At 36.3% G+C, this 14,869-nt stretch overlaps 1 protein-coding gene across 3 annotated transcripts; it reads left to right on the top strand.

The window, feature by feature from the left end:
- The first annotated feature begins 462 nt into the window (after positions 1 to 462).
- On the top strand, positions 463 to 13,706 carry LOC118356613 (polyserase-2-like). Of its 3 annotated transcripts, none has more exons than XM_035725884.1 (8): positions 463 to 620; positions 1,664 to 1,735; positions 1,903 to 2,036; positions 2,147 to 2,477; positions 11,086 to 11,221; positions 11,596 to 11,843; positions 12,706 to 12,839; positions 13,381 to 13,706. In XM_035725884.1, exons 2-8 carry the CDS (start codon positions 1,729 to 1,731, stop codon positions 13,648 to 13,650), a joined length of 1,260 nt encoding a protein of 419 aa, XP_035581777.1. In that variant the 5' UTR covers positions 463 to 620; positions 1,664 to 1,728; the 3' UTR covers positions 13,651 to 13,706. The 3 variants fall into 3 exon arrangements, with proteins under 3 accessions (XP_035581777.1, XP_035581776.1, XP_035581775.1); XM_035725883.1 differs by lacking the exon at positions 463 to 620 and having other exon boundaries at positions 1,482 to 1,735; positions 2,147 to 2,203; positions 2,288 to 2,477; XM_035725882.1 differs by lacking the exon at positions 463 to 620 and having other exon boundaries at positions 1,482 to 1,735.
- The last annotated feature ends 1,163 nt before the right edge of the window (positions 13,707 to 14,869 follow it).

Genomic DNA, 14,869 nt, shown 5'->3' with positions numbered 1-14,869 from the left:
TACAAGAGTTTCTCTATAGGTCAGAAGTCATGCCCTCATACTTGGGCAGGACACAATTCAAACCATTATTTAAATCAGAGAATGGGGAATGGATAACAAAATGTTAACAGATGTCTACATATTCAGAGAAGACTAATTTTTGCTAGAAACAGTTTTTTATAAGTATAGTTCCTTTCAGAGCATATTATAAAAATGCTTTTAGTGCTTAGAAATGGATTACTGTTCTATTTGAGGAGTGAATAGACATATGTTATTTTCAGAGAGGTGTATTCAGACAATCTCTGTTCCCATACCCAACTATATAGGGTTAAAATTTATATTTCCAAGCACTTTCCTAAAGTTGGAAATTTACAAGCGCTTTGATAAAGTAAAAAATAGGAAATCAAACTGTTCAGGTAAAGGAGGTAATAATACTTCCTTCACCTATTGAAAATATGGATTCCTTCTGCAGAGTGTGGATTACGACCTGGCCTTGTGCCCCACTGTCCCAACTGCTGGGAGGCAGACGTGGGTGAATTTCCTTGGATGGTTTCCGTGCAACTCTCTTTCTCCCATTTCTGTGCTGGCTCTGTACTGAATGAACAGTGGATCCTTACCTCAGCTAGATGTGCAAATTTCATGTCAGTCTGAGTATGTCATTTCAAGATTCTTTAAAGACGGTACATATTCTTTGTTACAGAAATCAAATTTTGTGTATCTTCCTGCAGTAGTCACATCTGATACATTTTCTTAACTAAAGAGAAAGCATCTCTTCTTTTATCTTGTCATATCTCAAGTATCCATAAATGGGTGCTTTACCTGTTTTTCAGAGATAATTTCAGGATCCAAATCAATAGAACTGTAAAAAGATGCCCTATTTTTGTATAATTTTACCTATAACAAAATGATGGGAAGTTTAAGTAGTACGGTTCACAGTTTTCTATTTTCTGACTTCAACCATGTTATCTCTTAAATATATGGATCTGTAGAAGAATTATAACTCTTTGAAAAATATCCTTTTGAGCATAGATTTATTTCTTCTTTTAGCATAGTGAAGTAAGTCTTTGGACACACAAGGAAAACAAAGCCCCCAGAAAGGGAATAACTGTCCAAAGTTATTTACATTATTCCTATACAATATTTCAACTCCTAACTTTCAAAATGTATTTCACAAAGTGTTTCTTATTATGTTATATTAGTCCCCATACTGTACATCATTAGTTTTTGGTGTATTTCACTAAGTGTTAAAAGATAAAAATTAGGATGCCTAATAATTTAAGTTAGGAATTTTCCACAAAGAAATGGTTTCCATTGTAAAACTTACCTCCTCATTTCTGAAGGTGTCTAAACACAGTGTTCCTAATAAGACAGAAGTAGTGAAGGGAATAGTAGTACTTTCATGCTCACCTGGACTTTATGTTATTCATGTTAACTCTAGAGTTCTTTTCCACATTGAAATATGTAATAATAAAATGCTTGATAAATTTCCCTCCCAGAAAGAACTCAGAAGCATTAGCCCTGGTCCAAGTGGGGCTTACTGATCTTCAGGAGCCTGCTCAAGCTCAAACTGTAGGCATTCCCCGTGCCATGCCCTACCTAGGTCCCAAGGGAACTTTGGGTCCTGGGCTGATCTTCCTGAAACAGCCCCTACATTTTCAACCCTTGGTGCTTCCTATCTGTCTAGAGGAGAACCTGGAGCAAGAGAAAAATATACAGCTGTATGACTGCTGGCTACCCAGTGGGTCCCTCATGAGAGGTGAGTAATGCAGCATATTTACATGAGCATAAGTATGATATATTTGAAAAGAAGGAGTAGTATCCTTTCATGTAATAGAAGGTTTGTGATTATCTTTTCCTTCAGCCATATTTCTCCCTCTAACTAGGGTAAACCTAAAATCCTCTCTGTTCTCCCTTTTCCACTAGGAAGTCCTGGAATTCTGCAGAAAAGGCATCTAAAAATACTGCAAGTCAGCACATGTGCCCAGTTTTGGCCCAAGCTGAATGAGTTCACTTTCTGTGTGGAAGCCAAGCAAGCTCTTGGCGAGACTGGCTGTAAGGTGATACAGTTGAGGGGTGTGGAAAGCAAAAGTTACTTCTTCAAAACCAGAAGTTACTTCCTAGCCTCCTTTAAAGTGTACATGGACATTTTGCTCTTTGTTTCTTGCAGGGTGACTTAGGGGCACCTCTGGTATGCCATCTACAACAAAAGAACACATGGGTGCAGGTGGGAATTTTGAGTCACTTCGATGAACATTGCACAAAGCCCTACGTCTTCAGCCAAGGGAGACCTTTCCTTTTTTGGCTTCAGGGAGTCACACGGCCCAGCCATGCACCAGGGTCCCAGCAAGGGGCCATGACTACCTCTGCTTCCATCTCCCTTTCAGTCTCTACCTTTACAAACAACTCAGCTTTTACTGCCACTCCTGCTTCTGTTCCGCCAGAGTTCATCTCTCTGCCACAGCCTCAGTGTAAGGCCCAGGAAAATGGTAGTCAGGGAGGTATGAAAAGAAATGAAGAGAAAATGATAATGGAAATAGAAAAGGAGGGGGAGAGTTTTTTCCAGAGAAATGCATGAGTTTTTAATACCAAATAATAGGAATCATTAACCTTAGGACTTCCAAAGGTATTTCATCCTTGGTGTATTATATAACTGCCATATTTCTTTCTGATACAGGTGACATGATTATAATAATTTTCTTAATTACTGTGATACCCATAGAACCAGAATAGTTTAATCACATTATCAGAATAGAAAGAGGGAACAAGGTTAGCATAGACACTCAAACTTTTTATTCTTCTAACAAGAACTTCTTTACTACCACAGAATCTTAACAAAAGTAATGTCAGATTTTTAAGTTGAGAATATACTTTCTTGGTAGAAATATATATAAAAATTTCTCTAATATGCTCTACTGAAATCTGTTACATTGTGACCATCTTTCTTTTCCTTACTATTATGAAATCTGTCATACTATCATCAGTGACAACCTCACTTTTCTTTCCTTAGAAATTTATTTCTAACACAATCATATTACTTCATATTATATTTTCACCTAATTAATCCTATTTATCATGTTCATACTGTCATATCCATAGTAATGGATGCTTTTTTTTAAGTTTTTTCTTAAAAAATTATTTTATTATGTTATGTTACTCACCATACATCACATCATTAGTTTTTGATGTAGTGTTCCATGATTCATTGTTGGCGTATAACAACCAGTGCTCCTTTCATTATGCTCTCCTTAATACCCATCACCAGGGTATTAATAACCCATCCCCCCAATTCCTACCCTCTAAAGCACTTGTGATGAGCACATGGTGTTGTATGGAAGTGTAGAATCTCTATACCGTACAACTGGAAATACTATTATCATGTATGTTAACTGGAATTTAAATAACAACTTAAAAATATTAAACCGTACTCTGATGTGTAGTTGTTACTTTATGATTTTCAGGTTTGCACTTAGGAAAGTGAAGTTTAGAGTTTGTCACAAAAGTTTTGAGTTGACTAATAGTAGTTAATACATATATAAATTGAAATAATGGTAGAGATAAGATGTATAAAAAGAATAAGGGAAGAGAATAGGTGAAGACAGAATCTAGACTATCCAGGGAATTACACTGTGTTAATTGTCAAAGTGATGAGGACTTTGAAATATCTGAGCAAAGAACTTCTTATCTTCTTATCTCTACCATATTTCAATTTATATATGTATTACTTCAACTCAAAAGTTTTATGACAAACTCTAAACTTCACTTTCCTAAGTGGCAAACCTGAAAATCATATTTAAAGTAACAACTGCACATCACACTAAGGTTTAATTTTTTAAAGTTGTTATTTAAATTCCAGTTAGCATACATGGTAATATGACTTTCAGGTGTACAATATAGCGATTCTGCACTTCCATACAACACCATGTGCTCATCACAACAAGTGCATTGCTTCATTCCCATCACCTGTTTCACCCATCCTCCACCGAGTTCCCCTTGGTAACCATCAGTTTGTTCTCTAGAATTAACAGTCTGTTTCTTGGTTTGCCTCTCTTTTTTTCCCCTTTGCTCATCTCTTTTTTTTTTTAGTTTTTTTTAAATTTCAAATGTGAGTGAATTATATGGTATTTGTCTTTCTCTGAATGACATATTTTGCTTAGAATAATACCTTCTAGTTCCATCCTTGTCATTGCAAATGGCAAGATTTCATTCCTTTCTGATGGCTGAGTAATATTCCAATGTATATATGTACCACATTTCTTTATCCATTCATCTGTCGATGGGCTGCTTCCATATCTTGGCTATTGTGGACATTGCTACTATAAACATCAGGGAGCATGTACCCCTCTGAATCAGTATTGTTTATTCTGAGGGTCAATACCTGGTACTGCAAATGCTGGGTCTTAGGGCAGTTTTACTTTTAATGTCTTGAGGAACCTCCATACTGTTCTCCAGAGTGGCTGCACCAGTTTTCATTCCCACCAACAGTGCAAGAGGGTTCCTCTCTGCATCCTTGCCAACATCTGTTGTTTCTTCTTTTTTTTTTTAATTTTAGCCATTCTGACTAGTGTGGGGTGATAACTCATGGTGGTTTTGATTTGTAGTTCCTTGCTGATGAGTGATGTTGAGCATCTTTTCATGTGTCTGTTGGCCATTTGGATGTCTTCTTTGCAGAAATATCTGTTCATATCTTCTGACCATTTCCTAACTGGGTTTTTGGCTTTTGGGTGTTGAGTTTAACAAATGCTTTTTATATTTTCGATACTAGCCTTTTATCAGATATATTGTTTACAAATATCTTTCCCCATTCTGCAGGCTGCCTTTAGTTTTGTTGATTGTTTCCTTTTCTGTACAGAAGCTTTTTATCCTGATGAAGTCCCAATAGTTAAATTTTGCTTTTGTTTCCTTTGCCTCAGGAGATGTGTCTAGTAAGAAGTTGCTGTGGCTGATGTCAAGAGAAGTTACTATAGGTGCTCTCTTCTAGGATTTTAATGGTTTCAGCTTTCACATTTAATCCATTTTGAGTTTATTTTTGTGTATGCTGTAAGAAAGTGGTCCAGTTTCATTCTTCTGCATGTGGCTGTCCAGTTTTCCCAACACCATTTGTTGAAGAGACTGTCTTTTTCCCATTGGATATTCTTTTCTGCTTTGTCAAAGATTAGTTGACCACAAAATTGTGTGTTTATTTCTGGATTTTCTATTCTGTTTCATTGATCTATTTTTGTGTGTTATGTATCTGTATATTCTGTACCAGTACCATACTGTATTGATCACTACAGCTTTGTAATATAACTTGAAGACTAGATGTACTGCTTCCAGCTTAACTTCTCTTTTTCAACATTGCTTTGACAATTAAAGTTCTTCTGTATATGTTCGCTAACTGAACATAATAATAAAAATATATACGTAAAATAATTTAAAAACAAAGTTCTTCTGTGGTTCCAAACAAATTTTTGGATTGTTCTAGCTCTATGAAAAACCCTGGTGGTGTTTTGATAGGATTACATTAAATTTGTAGATTGCTGTGGGTTAGAGACATTTTCAAGTAATTTTTCTTCCAGTGCATGACTGTGGGATGTTCATCATTTTTGTGTGCTCTACAAATTCTTTCATCGTGTTTTACAGTTCAGAGTACAGGTATTTCAAACCTCTGGTTACATTTATTCCTAGATATCTTATTGCTTTTGGTAAAATTCTAAATGGGATTGTTTTCTTAATTTCTCTTTTTGCTGCTCATTAATTGGTGTATAGAAATGTAACAGATTTCTGCACATTTACTTTGTATCCTGAGACTTGACTTTATCAGTTCTACCTGAATTTTTGTTGGAGTCATGTCAGTTTTCTGTATATAGTGTCACGTCATCTGCAGGTAGTGAAAGTTTTGCTTCTTTCTTGCTGACTGGATGCCTTTGATTCTAGTGCTTATCTGATTGCCGAGGCTAGGACTTCTAATACTATGATTAATAACAGTGGTGAGAGTGGACATCATTTTTTTTTTCCTAAATAGGGAAAGAGCTCTGTTTTTTGCCATTGTGGTTGATGGTGTCTGGGGTTTTCATATATGGCCTTTATTATGTTGCAGTATGTTCCTTCTAAATCTACCTTGGTGAGGATCTTTATCATGAATGGATATTTGTACTTTGTCAAATGCTTTTTCTGTGTCTCTTGAAATAATCATATGGTTTTATCCTTTTATTGATGGTATATCACATTGATTTGTGATAATTGAACCACCTACCACTCAGAAATAAATCCGATTTGAGTGGGTGAATGATTTATTTAATGTATTGTTCTATTTGATTTGCTAGTATTTTCTCAGGAATTTTTCCATCCGTGTTCATCAGATATTGGCCTATTGTCTTTTTTAGTGGAGCGTTTCTCTGGTTTTGATTTTAGAGTAATTCTCTCCTCATAGAATGGATTTGGAAGTGATCCTTCCTTTTCTGTATTTAGGAATAGTTTGAGAATAGGTATTAACTCTGAATGTTTGGTAGAATTCATCTGGGGAGCCATCTCATCCTGGACTTTTGTTTGTTGGGAGTTTTTTTTATCATTATTATTACTGATTCAATTTATAGGTTGGTAATCAATCTTTTCAAATTTTCTATTCCTTTTTCTAGGAATTTACCAATTGCTTCCAAGTTGTCCAGTTTGTTGGCATATAGTTTCTCATATTTTCTTATAATTATCTGTATATCTGTTTGTATTTTTGTGGTGTTGGTTGTTATTTCTCTCTCATTTGTAATTTTATTTATTTTAGTCCTTCCTCTTTGCTTCTTGATAAATCTGCCTGGAGGCTTATCAATTTTATTAGTATTTTTCAGAGAACCAGCTCTTGGTTTCATTGATCTGTTCTGTTGTTTTTAGTTTCTATATCATTTATTTCTGTTTTCATGTTTATAATTTCCTTCCTTCTCCTGGTTTTAGGCTTTGTTTATTGTTCTTTCGCTAGCTCCTTTAGGTGTAAGGTGAGGTTATTTGAGACTTTTCTTGCTGGTTGAACTAGGTATGTATTGCTATGTACTTCCCTCTTAGGACCACTTTTGATGAAACTCAACAGTTTTGGACTGTTGTGTTTTCATTTTCATTTATTTCCATGTACTTTTTTATTCCTTCTCTGATTTCCTGGTTCACTCATTCATTACTTATATTTAGTTTAACTTCCATGTATTTGTGGTCTTTCCAGATTTTTTTTTCTTGTGGTTGATCTCTCATTTTATAGCATTGTGGTCAGAAAAGATGCATGGTATGACTTCCATCTTGAATTTCTTGAGGCCTGTTTTGTGGGCTTACATGTGATCTATTCTGGAGAATGACCCAAATGCACTTGAAAAGAATGTGTCCTTTGCTCTTTTAGGTTGGAATGTCATGATTATATATGTTAAGTTTATCTGGTCCATTATGTCATTTAAAGCCCTGTTTCCTTGTTGATTTTCTGTTTGGATGATCTGTCCATTGATGTAAGTGTGGTGTTAAAGTCCACTACTATTATTTCATTATTATCAATGAGTTCCTTAATGTTATTAACTGCTTTATGTATTTGGGTTCTCCCATGTTGGGTGTATAAATATTTACAAGTTTTAGATCTTCTTGTTGGATTGTCCCCTTTATGATTATATAGTGGCCTTCTTTGTCTTTTGTTAATAGTCTTTGTTTTAAAGTCCAGTTTGGGGTGCCTGGGTGGCTCAGTTGGTTTGGCGACTGCCTTCGGCTCAGGTCATGATCCTGGGATCCGGGATCCTGGGATGGAGTCACACATTGGGCTCCTGCTCCTCCATGGGGAGCCTGCTTCTCCCTCTGCCTCTGCCTGCCACTCCCCCTGCTTGTGCTCTCTCTCTCTCTCTCTCTCTCTGTCAAATAAAAATTTTTTAAAAAATCTAAAGTCTAGTTTGTACAATAAAAGTATTGCCACTCCGGCTTTCTTTTTATAGCCATTTGCATGATAAATGTTTTTCCATCCCCTCATTTCAATCTGCAGGTGTCTTTAGGTCTCAAATGATTCTATTATAGACAGCATACAGATGGGTCTTCCCCATCGATGGACACATCCATTGTGTCACTCTTTGTCTTCTGATTGGAATATTCACTCCATTTACATTCAACATAATTATTGATAAATACATATCAATGTATTTGCTTTGTGGTTGTTTATGAAGATTTTCTTTGATATATTCTTGTCTTTCTTTAATGGTTTGCTGATTTTCTTTAGTGATATACCTGGTTATTTTTTCTTTATTCTTTGCATATTTATTAGTGTCTTTGATTTGTAGTTACCATTAGGTTTGTATATAATATCTTCTACATGTAGCAGTCTATATTAAGTTTATGGTCATTTAAGCTTGAAACCATTCTTTACTCCTTTCCGCCTCTCATTTTAATATCTGCTGATATTTATCTATTTATTTATCTATTTGTTTATTTTTTGAGAAAGCATGAGCAAGAAGGGAGGGGAGGGATGGGGGAAAGGGAGAGAGAGAATCTTAAACAGACTCTATGCCCAACATGGAGCTGGACTTGGGCTCAAACTCAAAACCCTGAGATCATAAACCAGACCAAAATCAAGGGGCTTAACCAAATGAGCCACCCAGTCCCCGTATGCTGTCATATTTTAAATCCTTTTATTTTCTGAGTTCCTTGCATGACATTTTATAGAAGTGTTAATTTTTACTGCTTTTATGTTTCCTACCTTTATACTGTAACGTTTGGTCTCCTGTTTCCACTCAAAGAGTCCCCATTTCTTGCAGAACTGGTTTACTGGTCACCAAATTCTTTAGTTGTCTTTTGCCTGGAAAACTATCTTTCCTTCTGTTCTGAAGGATAGCCTTGCTAGATAGAGTATTCTTGGCTGCAGATTTTCCGCATTTAGCACTTTGAAAATATCATGCCACTCCTTCCTGCTGAAAATCCACTCTTATCCTTATGCATTTTCCTTGTATAAAACTGTCTTCTTTTGTTTTGCTGCTTTCAAAATTTTGTCTTGTCACTGTATTTTGCTAGTTTAATTACAGTATATCTTGGTGTGGGTCTACTTTTGTTGATTTTGTGGAGGGGTTTCTGTGCTTCTTGGATCTGGATATGTTTCCTTCTCCAGATTAGGGGAGTTTCAGTTACTATCTCTTTAAATAATTTCTGTGCCCCCTTTTCTCTCTACTTCTTGGCTCCTATAAAATGAATGTTATTACATTTGATGGAGTCACTGAGTTTATTCTCATTTTGTGTACTTCTCTCTTCTCTCTTTTGTTCAGCTTGATTACTTTCCATTATTCTGTCTCCTAGATCATTAATTTGTTCCTCATTTCTTCTATTCTTCATGCCATCAAGAATGTTTCTCATTTCATTTATTAAGCCCTTTATCTCCTATGTTATTTTTTGTGTTAGTAGTCTCACTGATGCCTTCCAGTCTTTTCTCAATCCAGTGAGTATCCTTATGACCATTATTTTGAATCCTCTATCAAGCATGCCACTTATAGCAGTTTTGCTTAGACATCTGGCCTTGGCCTTATCTTGGTCTTTCATTTAAGACAGATTTCTCCATCTTTTTATTTTGTCTAAGTCTCCATGCCTATTTCTCTGTGTTAGGGAGGTTAGCTACAATTCCTCTTCGGACAGTAATGGTCTTAGGAAGAAGAGGTCCTGTAGTGACCTGCTGTATCGTGTTACTGTTCCCCAAATGCTGCCACTTCCAGGCATGCTTCCAGTGTGTGCTGCCTTTGTTCTTTTGTTTCATTCTGGCCACTTTATCATTTCAGCCAGTCTTTTACAGTGGCTCTCTTCACCTGCTCTGGGTAGTGTTTAAACTCTGGCCTGAATGTGGTTGGTTTTAACTAGGTGTGTTCTGGACTGCTTGTGAAATGAGATGTGTTACCACTGCCTCTGGACGCAAGGCTTCACAAAACTCTCAGGTTGGGAGATGTGACATAGGCAGGAGTTTGTACTAGGCTTATGGGAAGGCCACCCTGGTGAAAAATCCACCACACTGAGACTGAGGCAAATTTGACTGAGAAGGGCAGTCTTGCCAGAGCACAAAGGGGTGGAACATGGTGTAAAAAAGTTGTGTAGCAAGCAACCATGCTGCACTGGTTACCGCAGGTGGCCCTGTGTTTATTCTGAGGGGCAGGGGACATAAATGGTACTTTCTAGATCCTTTGTTCCTGGAGATGGTCTGTCTATGAACACTGCCTCTGGGACATTCTCTGAACTGAAGCCTCTCTGCTGTGTGGCCCAGGTGCTCTTCAGATTGCTGTTTCCACACTGTATGTTCCCAGGCTGTTTACCTGTCTTTTCTCTAGGAGCAGCCTCAAGGCCTCTGGGCTCTCCCAGAGCCAAGCCTACTGACCTTTAAAACTACAAAATTCAGCCCCTTTCACTTTCCAAGCTAATTCCTATGGGGTTTGTTATCCTTGTGCACTGCTATGTGTGCTAGTCTGTCTGTCACCCTTCTTCTACATCATTGCTCCCTACCCACTGCAGTGGCCATGAGCCATTTCTCTCCCAAACAACATCTCCACACTTCCTGCCTTCTTTGATATGGCTGCTTCTGTCTCTTTAGCTGTATAATTTGTTCTCTCAGTCTTCAGATCAAATTATGTTGCATTTCAGATAATTTGATGGTTATATAGTTGTGTTCATTGCATGGGGTGACTATAGTGTCTTCCTGCTATACCACCATCATCCCCTCCTAAGTGTCACTGAATATTTAAAAAGTAATTAAGCTCAGTTCCTTCTGTTCCACTTAAATTTTTAAATTTATTTCTCCAATAAATGGTCAAATAAAATTTTGCTTCTTTTTTTATTGCTTACTATATTAATGACTCCTAACTAAGCAAACTAACAGCTGAAAAAGAATTCCCCTTGGGAAGAGACCTATAATAGTTCCCAATAGTTTGACAAATGAAAGGTAATTAAACTGGACCATAAAGAAATGATTGATCTGGAAACATAACAATAAGGCAATTATTCCTTTTAGGGAAATAGCATATATGTAACAATACAGACTGTGTGTTTGCAAGTCAATTTTAGTAACCGTGATAAGTTTAGAAGGGATAGGAAGGATGAAAAACTTTAAAGATGGGCTACAGATGACGATTCTACTGAATTTACTTTTATTCTCAGCTTTAGCAGATCGAATTTCTCTACGATATGCCATGCCTTGGCAAGCCATGATCATCAGCTGTGGCAGTCAAATTTGCAGTGGTTCCCTTGTTAGCAGCTCTTGGGTTCTCACTGCTGCCCACTGTGTCAGGAACATGTAAGTTTGCATCCTGCTTCATATAATACACTGTGCTAAAGTATTTTCAAATTAGTTTGTTGAAGTCTTCTTTGAATTAATTCACTTCATATTATGCCTGAACAGTATCTCTTATCTCTATAGAATCTTTGCATCAGGCTAGGCAAGAAATTTGCCTCAGCGTGTTTGATTGATATTTCCTTTAGTGAATACCTCCCTAGTTCCACTGTGTATGAATTTTGAGTTTTCATAGTGTTCTGATTTCCCTACAGGTAAAGTAGGAACTTTATACATCATAGCTAATGGAATACATTACAAAGCCTAATACTGATGGCTGTTAAGGCCTCATATATCCTAGTGAATATATTCTAATTAGTCTCTAACTACACACTTAGGAATCCTGAAGACACTGCTGTAATACTAGGCCTGAAGCACCCTGGAGCACCTCTGAGAGTTATTAAGGTGTCTAACATTCTACTGCATGAGAGATTTCGGTTGGTGAGTGGGGCAGCAAGAAATGATCTAGCACTGCTGCTCCTTCAAGAGGTCCAGACTCCCATTCAGCTCTTAGCACCATTGGGACATCTGAAGAACCTCAGTAGCTCAGAATGCTGGCTTTCTGGGCCAAGAGTTCTCAAACCAGGTCAGTAGTTAATTTGCTTATTAGGACAGTGGTTCTAAAATATGTGAGATGGGGGATCCATTTGTTTGATGTTAAAATTCAGGTAAGAATTCTAGCCAATATTGTCTCCATTATTAATTTTAATTTTTTTTCATAACTCAACTAATTTTTAATGGGAACATGAAAAATTTGTATTTAACTATCGACTTATATTAACAGTGAAAAAATTTAGTCAAGGGTTTCAGGAGTTTTATAATTGCATGCTACTTACTATCCAAGGAGACCCTAAGAAATCATTAGTAAATACTAGATTAACAACATGATCCGAAATGTAAAAAGAAAATGTGGCTGTGTAACCAGGGATTCCATCATCCTGTGATTCTTCTATTTTCAGTGTCTGGGTTTTGATCAAAATAAGAGATATTCTCTGGGATTTGTTTTGGTTTTATAAAATGATAGTTTTGATAATGACTACATAAGATTTCAAATGTGCAAAATGATACAAGGTAGGTCTTTCTGTGTACAGTCAAGTTTAGTAAATAAAGTAGACATGGACTGCTTCCTAAATGTGCTAACTTTATAATAATGAAAAACATAGGTCATTGTTTTTACTTATACTTAAGAAAATGAAGTTAGATATGACTTGAAATATATTTTACAAATGAAAATAAAATTGCAAATTATTTGGAATGGCATTTAAAAAGTGAAGAAAATTATTAGAATGGATAAATATGTGCAGTAAGAAGGTGATAACAAAATAAATGAAGTTTTTTGGCATTAAAACTTAGAGATAATTTAAAGTGATGATGATATCATCTCATTAGTTAGTGTTACAATGCAGGCTATATCTCTTGGACTTCTTATTTTATACCTGTTTTTCTAGGAGAAACAGATGAGAATCCAGAAATGTTACAGATGCAGGTGATGGGAGCTTCAGGCTGTGCCCACCTCCACCCTGACATTGGCAGTTCTATTATCTGCTTCATTACTCAGGAGAAAGGCTCTGATACGAATGTGGTAAACAGTTCCTGTTCCTTTTTTAATTCTAATTCATAGAAACTATAAATTTTTCTACATATAAAAATGTAGACCATGCAATTAGTAAGTTATAAATATAAGAAATTGGGTTTTTGTTCAGTGGGAATAAACAAAATTACTTACAGAACAAACTTCCTCAAAAATGTATGCTATTAATCTCTGGTTTATCTGACACTTGTTATTCTTAACTATCCACACTGAAATGCTGTTTTGGTGGTGTCCATAGAAATTAGGAATTTCATATAATTCTGTATATTCTAATACATGGCTTCTAAATTTCATCATATCTGAAACCTTAATTTGCCTTTATAAATGCCATCTTTATGGACTAACGGTCAATGGCATTATCAGTAGTTTCCTATGAGAAGAATCTATTTGGTAATTATATTGATTGGCTGCTAGCTATTTGAGACCTCTTTATTTTCTGAATAGTTTTTCTCTTTTCCAACTAACAAAGTCTAATAATAAGTAAGAATTTAAGACAGTGGCTTTAATCAAAATTCTACCATTGCCTTCACAGGAACCTGTGACTCCTGGCAGTGCTGTTATGTGCAGACCAGTGTCTGGAAATGGCAGCTGGAGACAGATAGGCTTTACCAGTCTAAAGGCACTTGCTACCATTGTCAGCCCACACTATTCCTGGATATTTTCCACATCAGCCAAAACAGGTCATCCCCTAAACCAGGCACTCATGCCTTGGGTGGAAAAGCCAAAGTCATCTAGTCTTCATAAACAGGCAACACTACCACTTTCATCATTAATGATTCTTGTAATGCAGAGTCTATTGTAAACCAGTGGTTATAATGACCAGTACCAATCTGGTCACACTGTGATAAAAAAAAAAAAGAGATCAGAACTTCCAATTAAAACAAAACAGTTGAATTAAGACCCTAACTTCTCTGCAGTTATTCCTTAGAAAAGCATCAATTCTATCCATTAAAATGACAGTCTTTTAACATTGTAAAAAAAAAAGATTTTAACAATTAAAATTTCAAAAATGTAAAACCTTCCACCATGACTTGTGATAATAGTTAATAAGATAATATAAAAAAATAAATCACATTGAAAAGTTGACAAATACATAATCACACCTCATAAAACTTCAGAGCGCTCATGTGTTCTATCAAAAACATATACGCCTAAACTTATTCTATTTCAGTTGTTAAAGAGAATAAGACAATTATAAAGCTTGAAGTAGTTAGTAAAACATAAAAAAATTAATACACAATGTACATAAAACCCTTAATTATATAAAAATAAACATGAAAGAAGGAGTTTTCCTTTGGATTTTCCATATGTAACTAAACAAGTTAACAAAGGGGAAAAAGGCAAACCACAAACAAGAAATAGAATCTTAGTTATTAAAACTGTCTTAACATCATGAGATGGTGGCTTGGATTAAAAAGATTATAGGAATTAAGCATAGAGCAGCTATATAGAGACAAAGTACTTGTTTGAAACTGAAAAATGATTATAAACACAGACAAGTAATATGGCACGATATATTAAATTAACTGCAATTGAAATTAAAATTAAAAAAATAAAGGAGTCGCGGTAAATGAAGAAATCATGAATACAGTTAGCTGTAAAGATGGGACATTGCAAAGAAAAAACTTTTTTTAGAACAAATAAGATCAACTAAACCAAACCGGATGACAGAAAACATATGCTTTTCCTGGAGGCATACAGCAAAGGGGATCCAGATGCCCCTCCCTGAAGAGGAAGTCTGGGCGAACACTGTGGAGAGGGTGGCAGGTGGATGCAGTCTGCTGGGTCGGTGACCTCAGTGCTCACTCTTTGGAAGGCCAAGGCCAGGCGGCAAGGAGCTGAACATGGCACCCAGGTGACAGGCAGCACGAACGCCTTCACCACCAGAGATGGAGCATCTTGTGTTGCATTCTGCCAACAGCATGAATGCCCCAGGAAGGGGTTCCCGGGTCATCTGGCCTGCAGAGGAGAACGCATCCACTCTCGACTTCCCCGCTCCGGGCCAGCCGGGTGAGACCGTG

This window comes from Zalophus californianus, chromosome Y, assembly GCF_009762305.2.
Source record: "Zalophus californianus isolate mZalCal1 chromosome Y, mZalCal1.pri.v2, whole genome shotgun sequence".
Classification (NCBI taxonomy): domain Eukaryota; kingdom Metazoa; phylum Chordata; class Mammalia; order Carnivora; family Otariidae; genus Zalophus; species Zalophus californianus.
The sequence above is the reverse complement of the archived record's forward strand: the minus strand, read 5'-3'. Positions and strand labels throughout refer to the sequence as shown.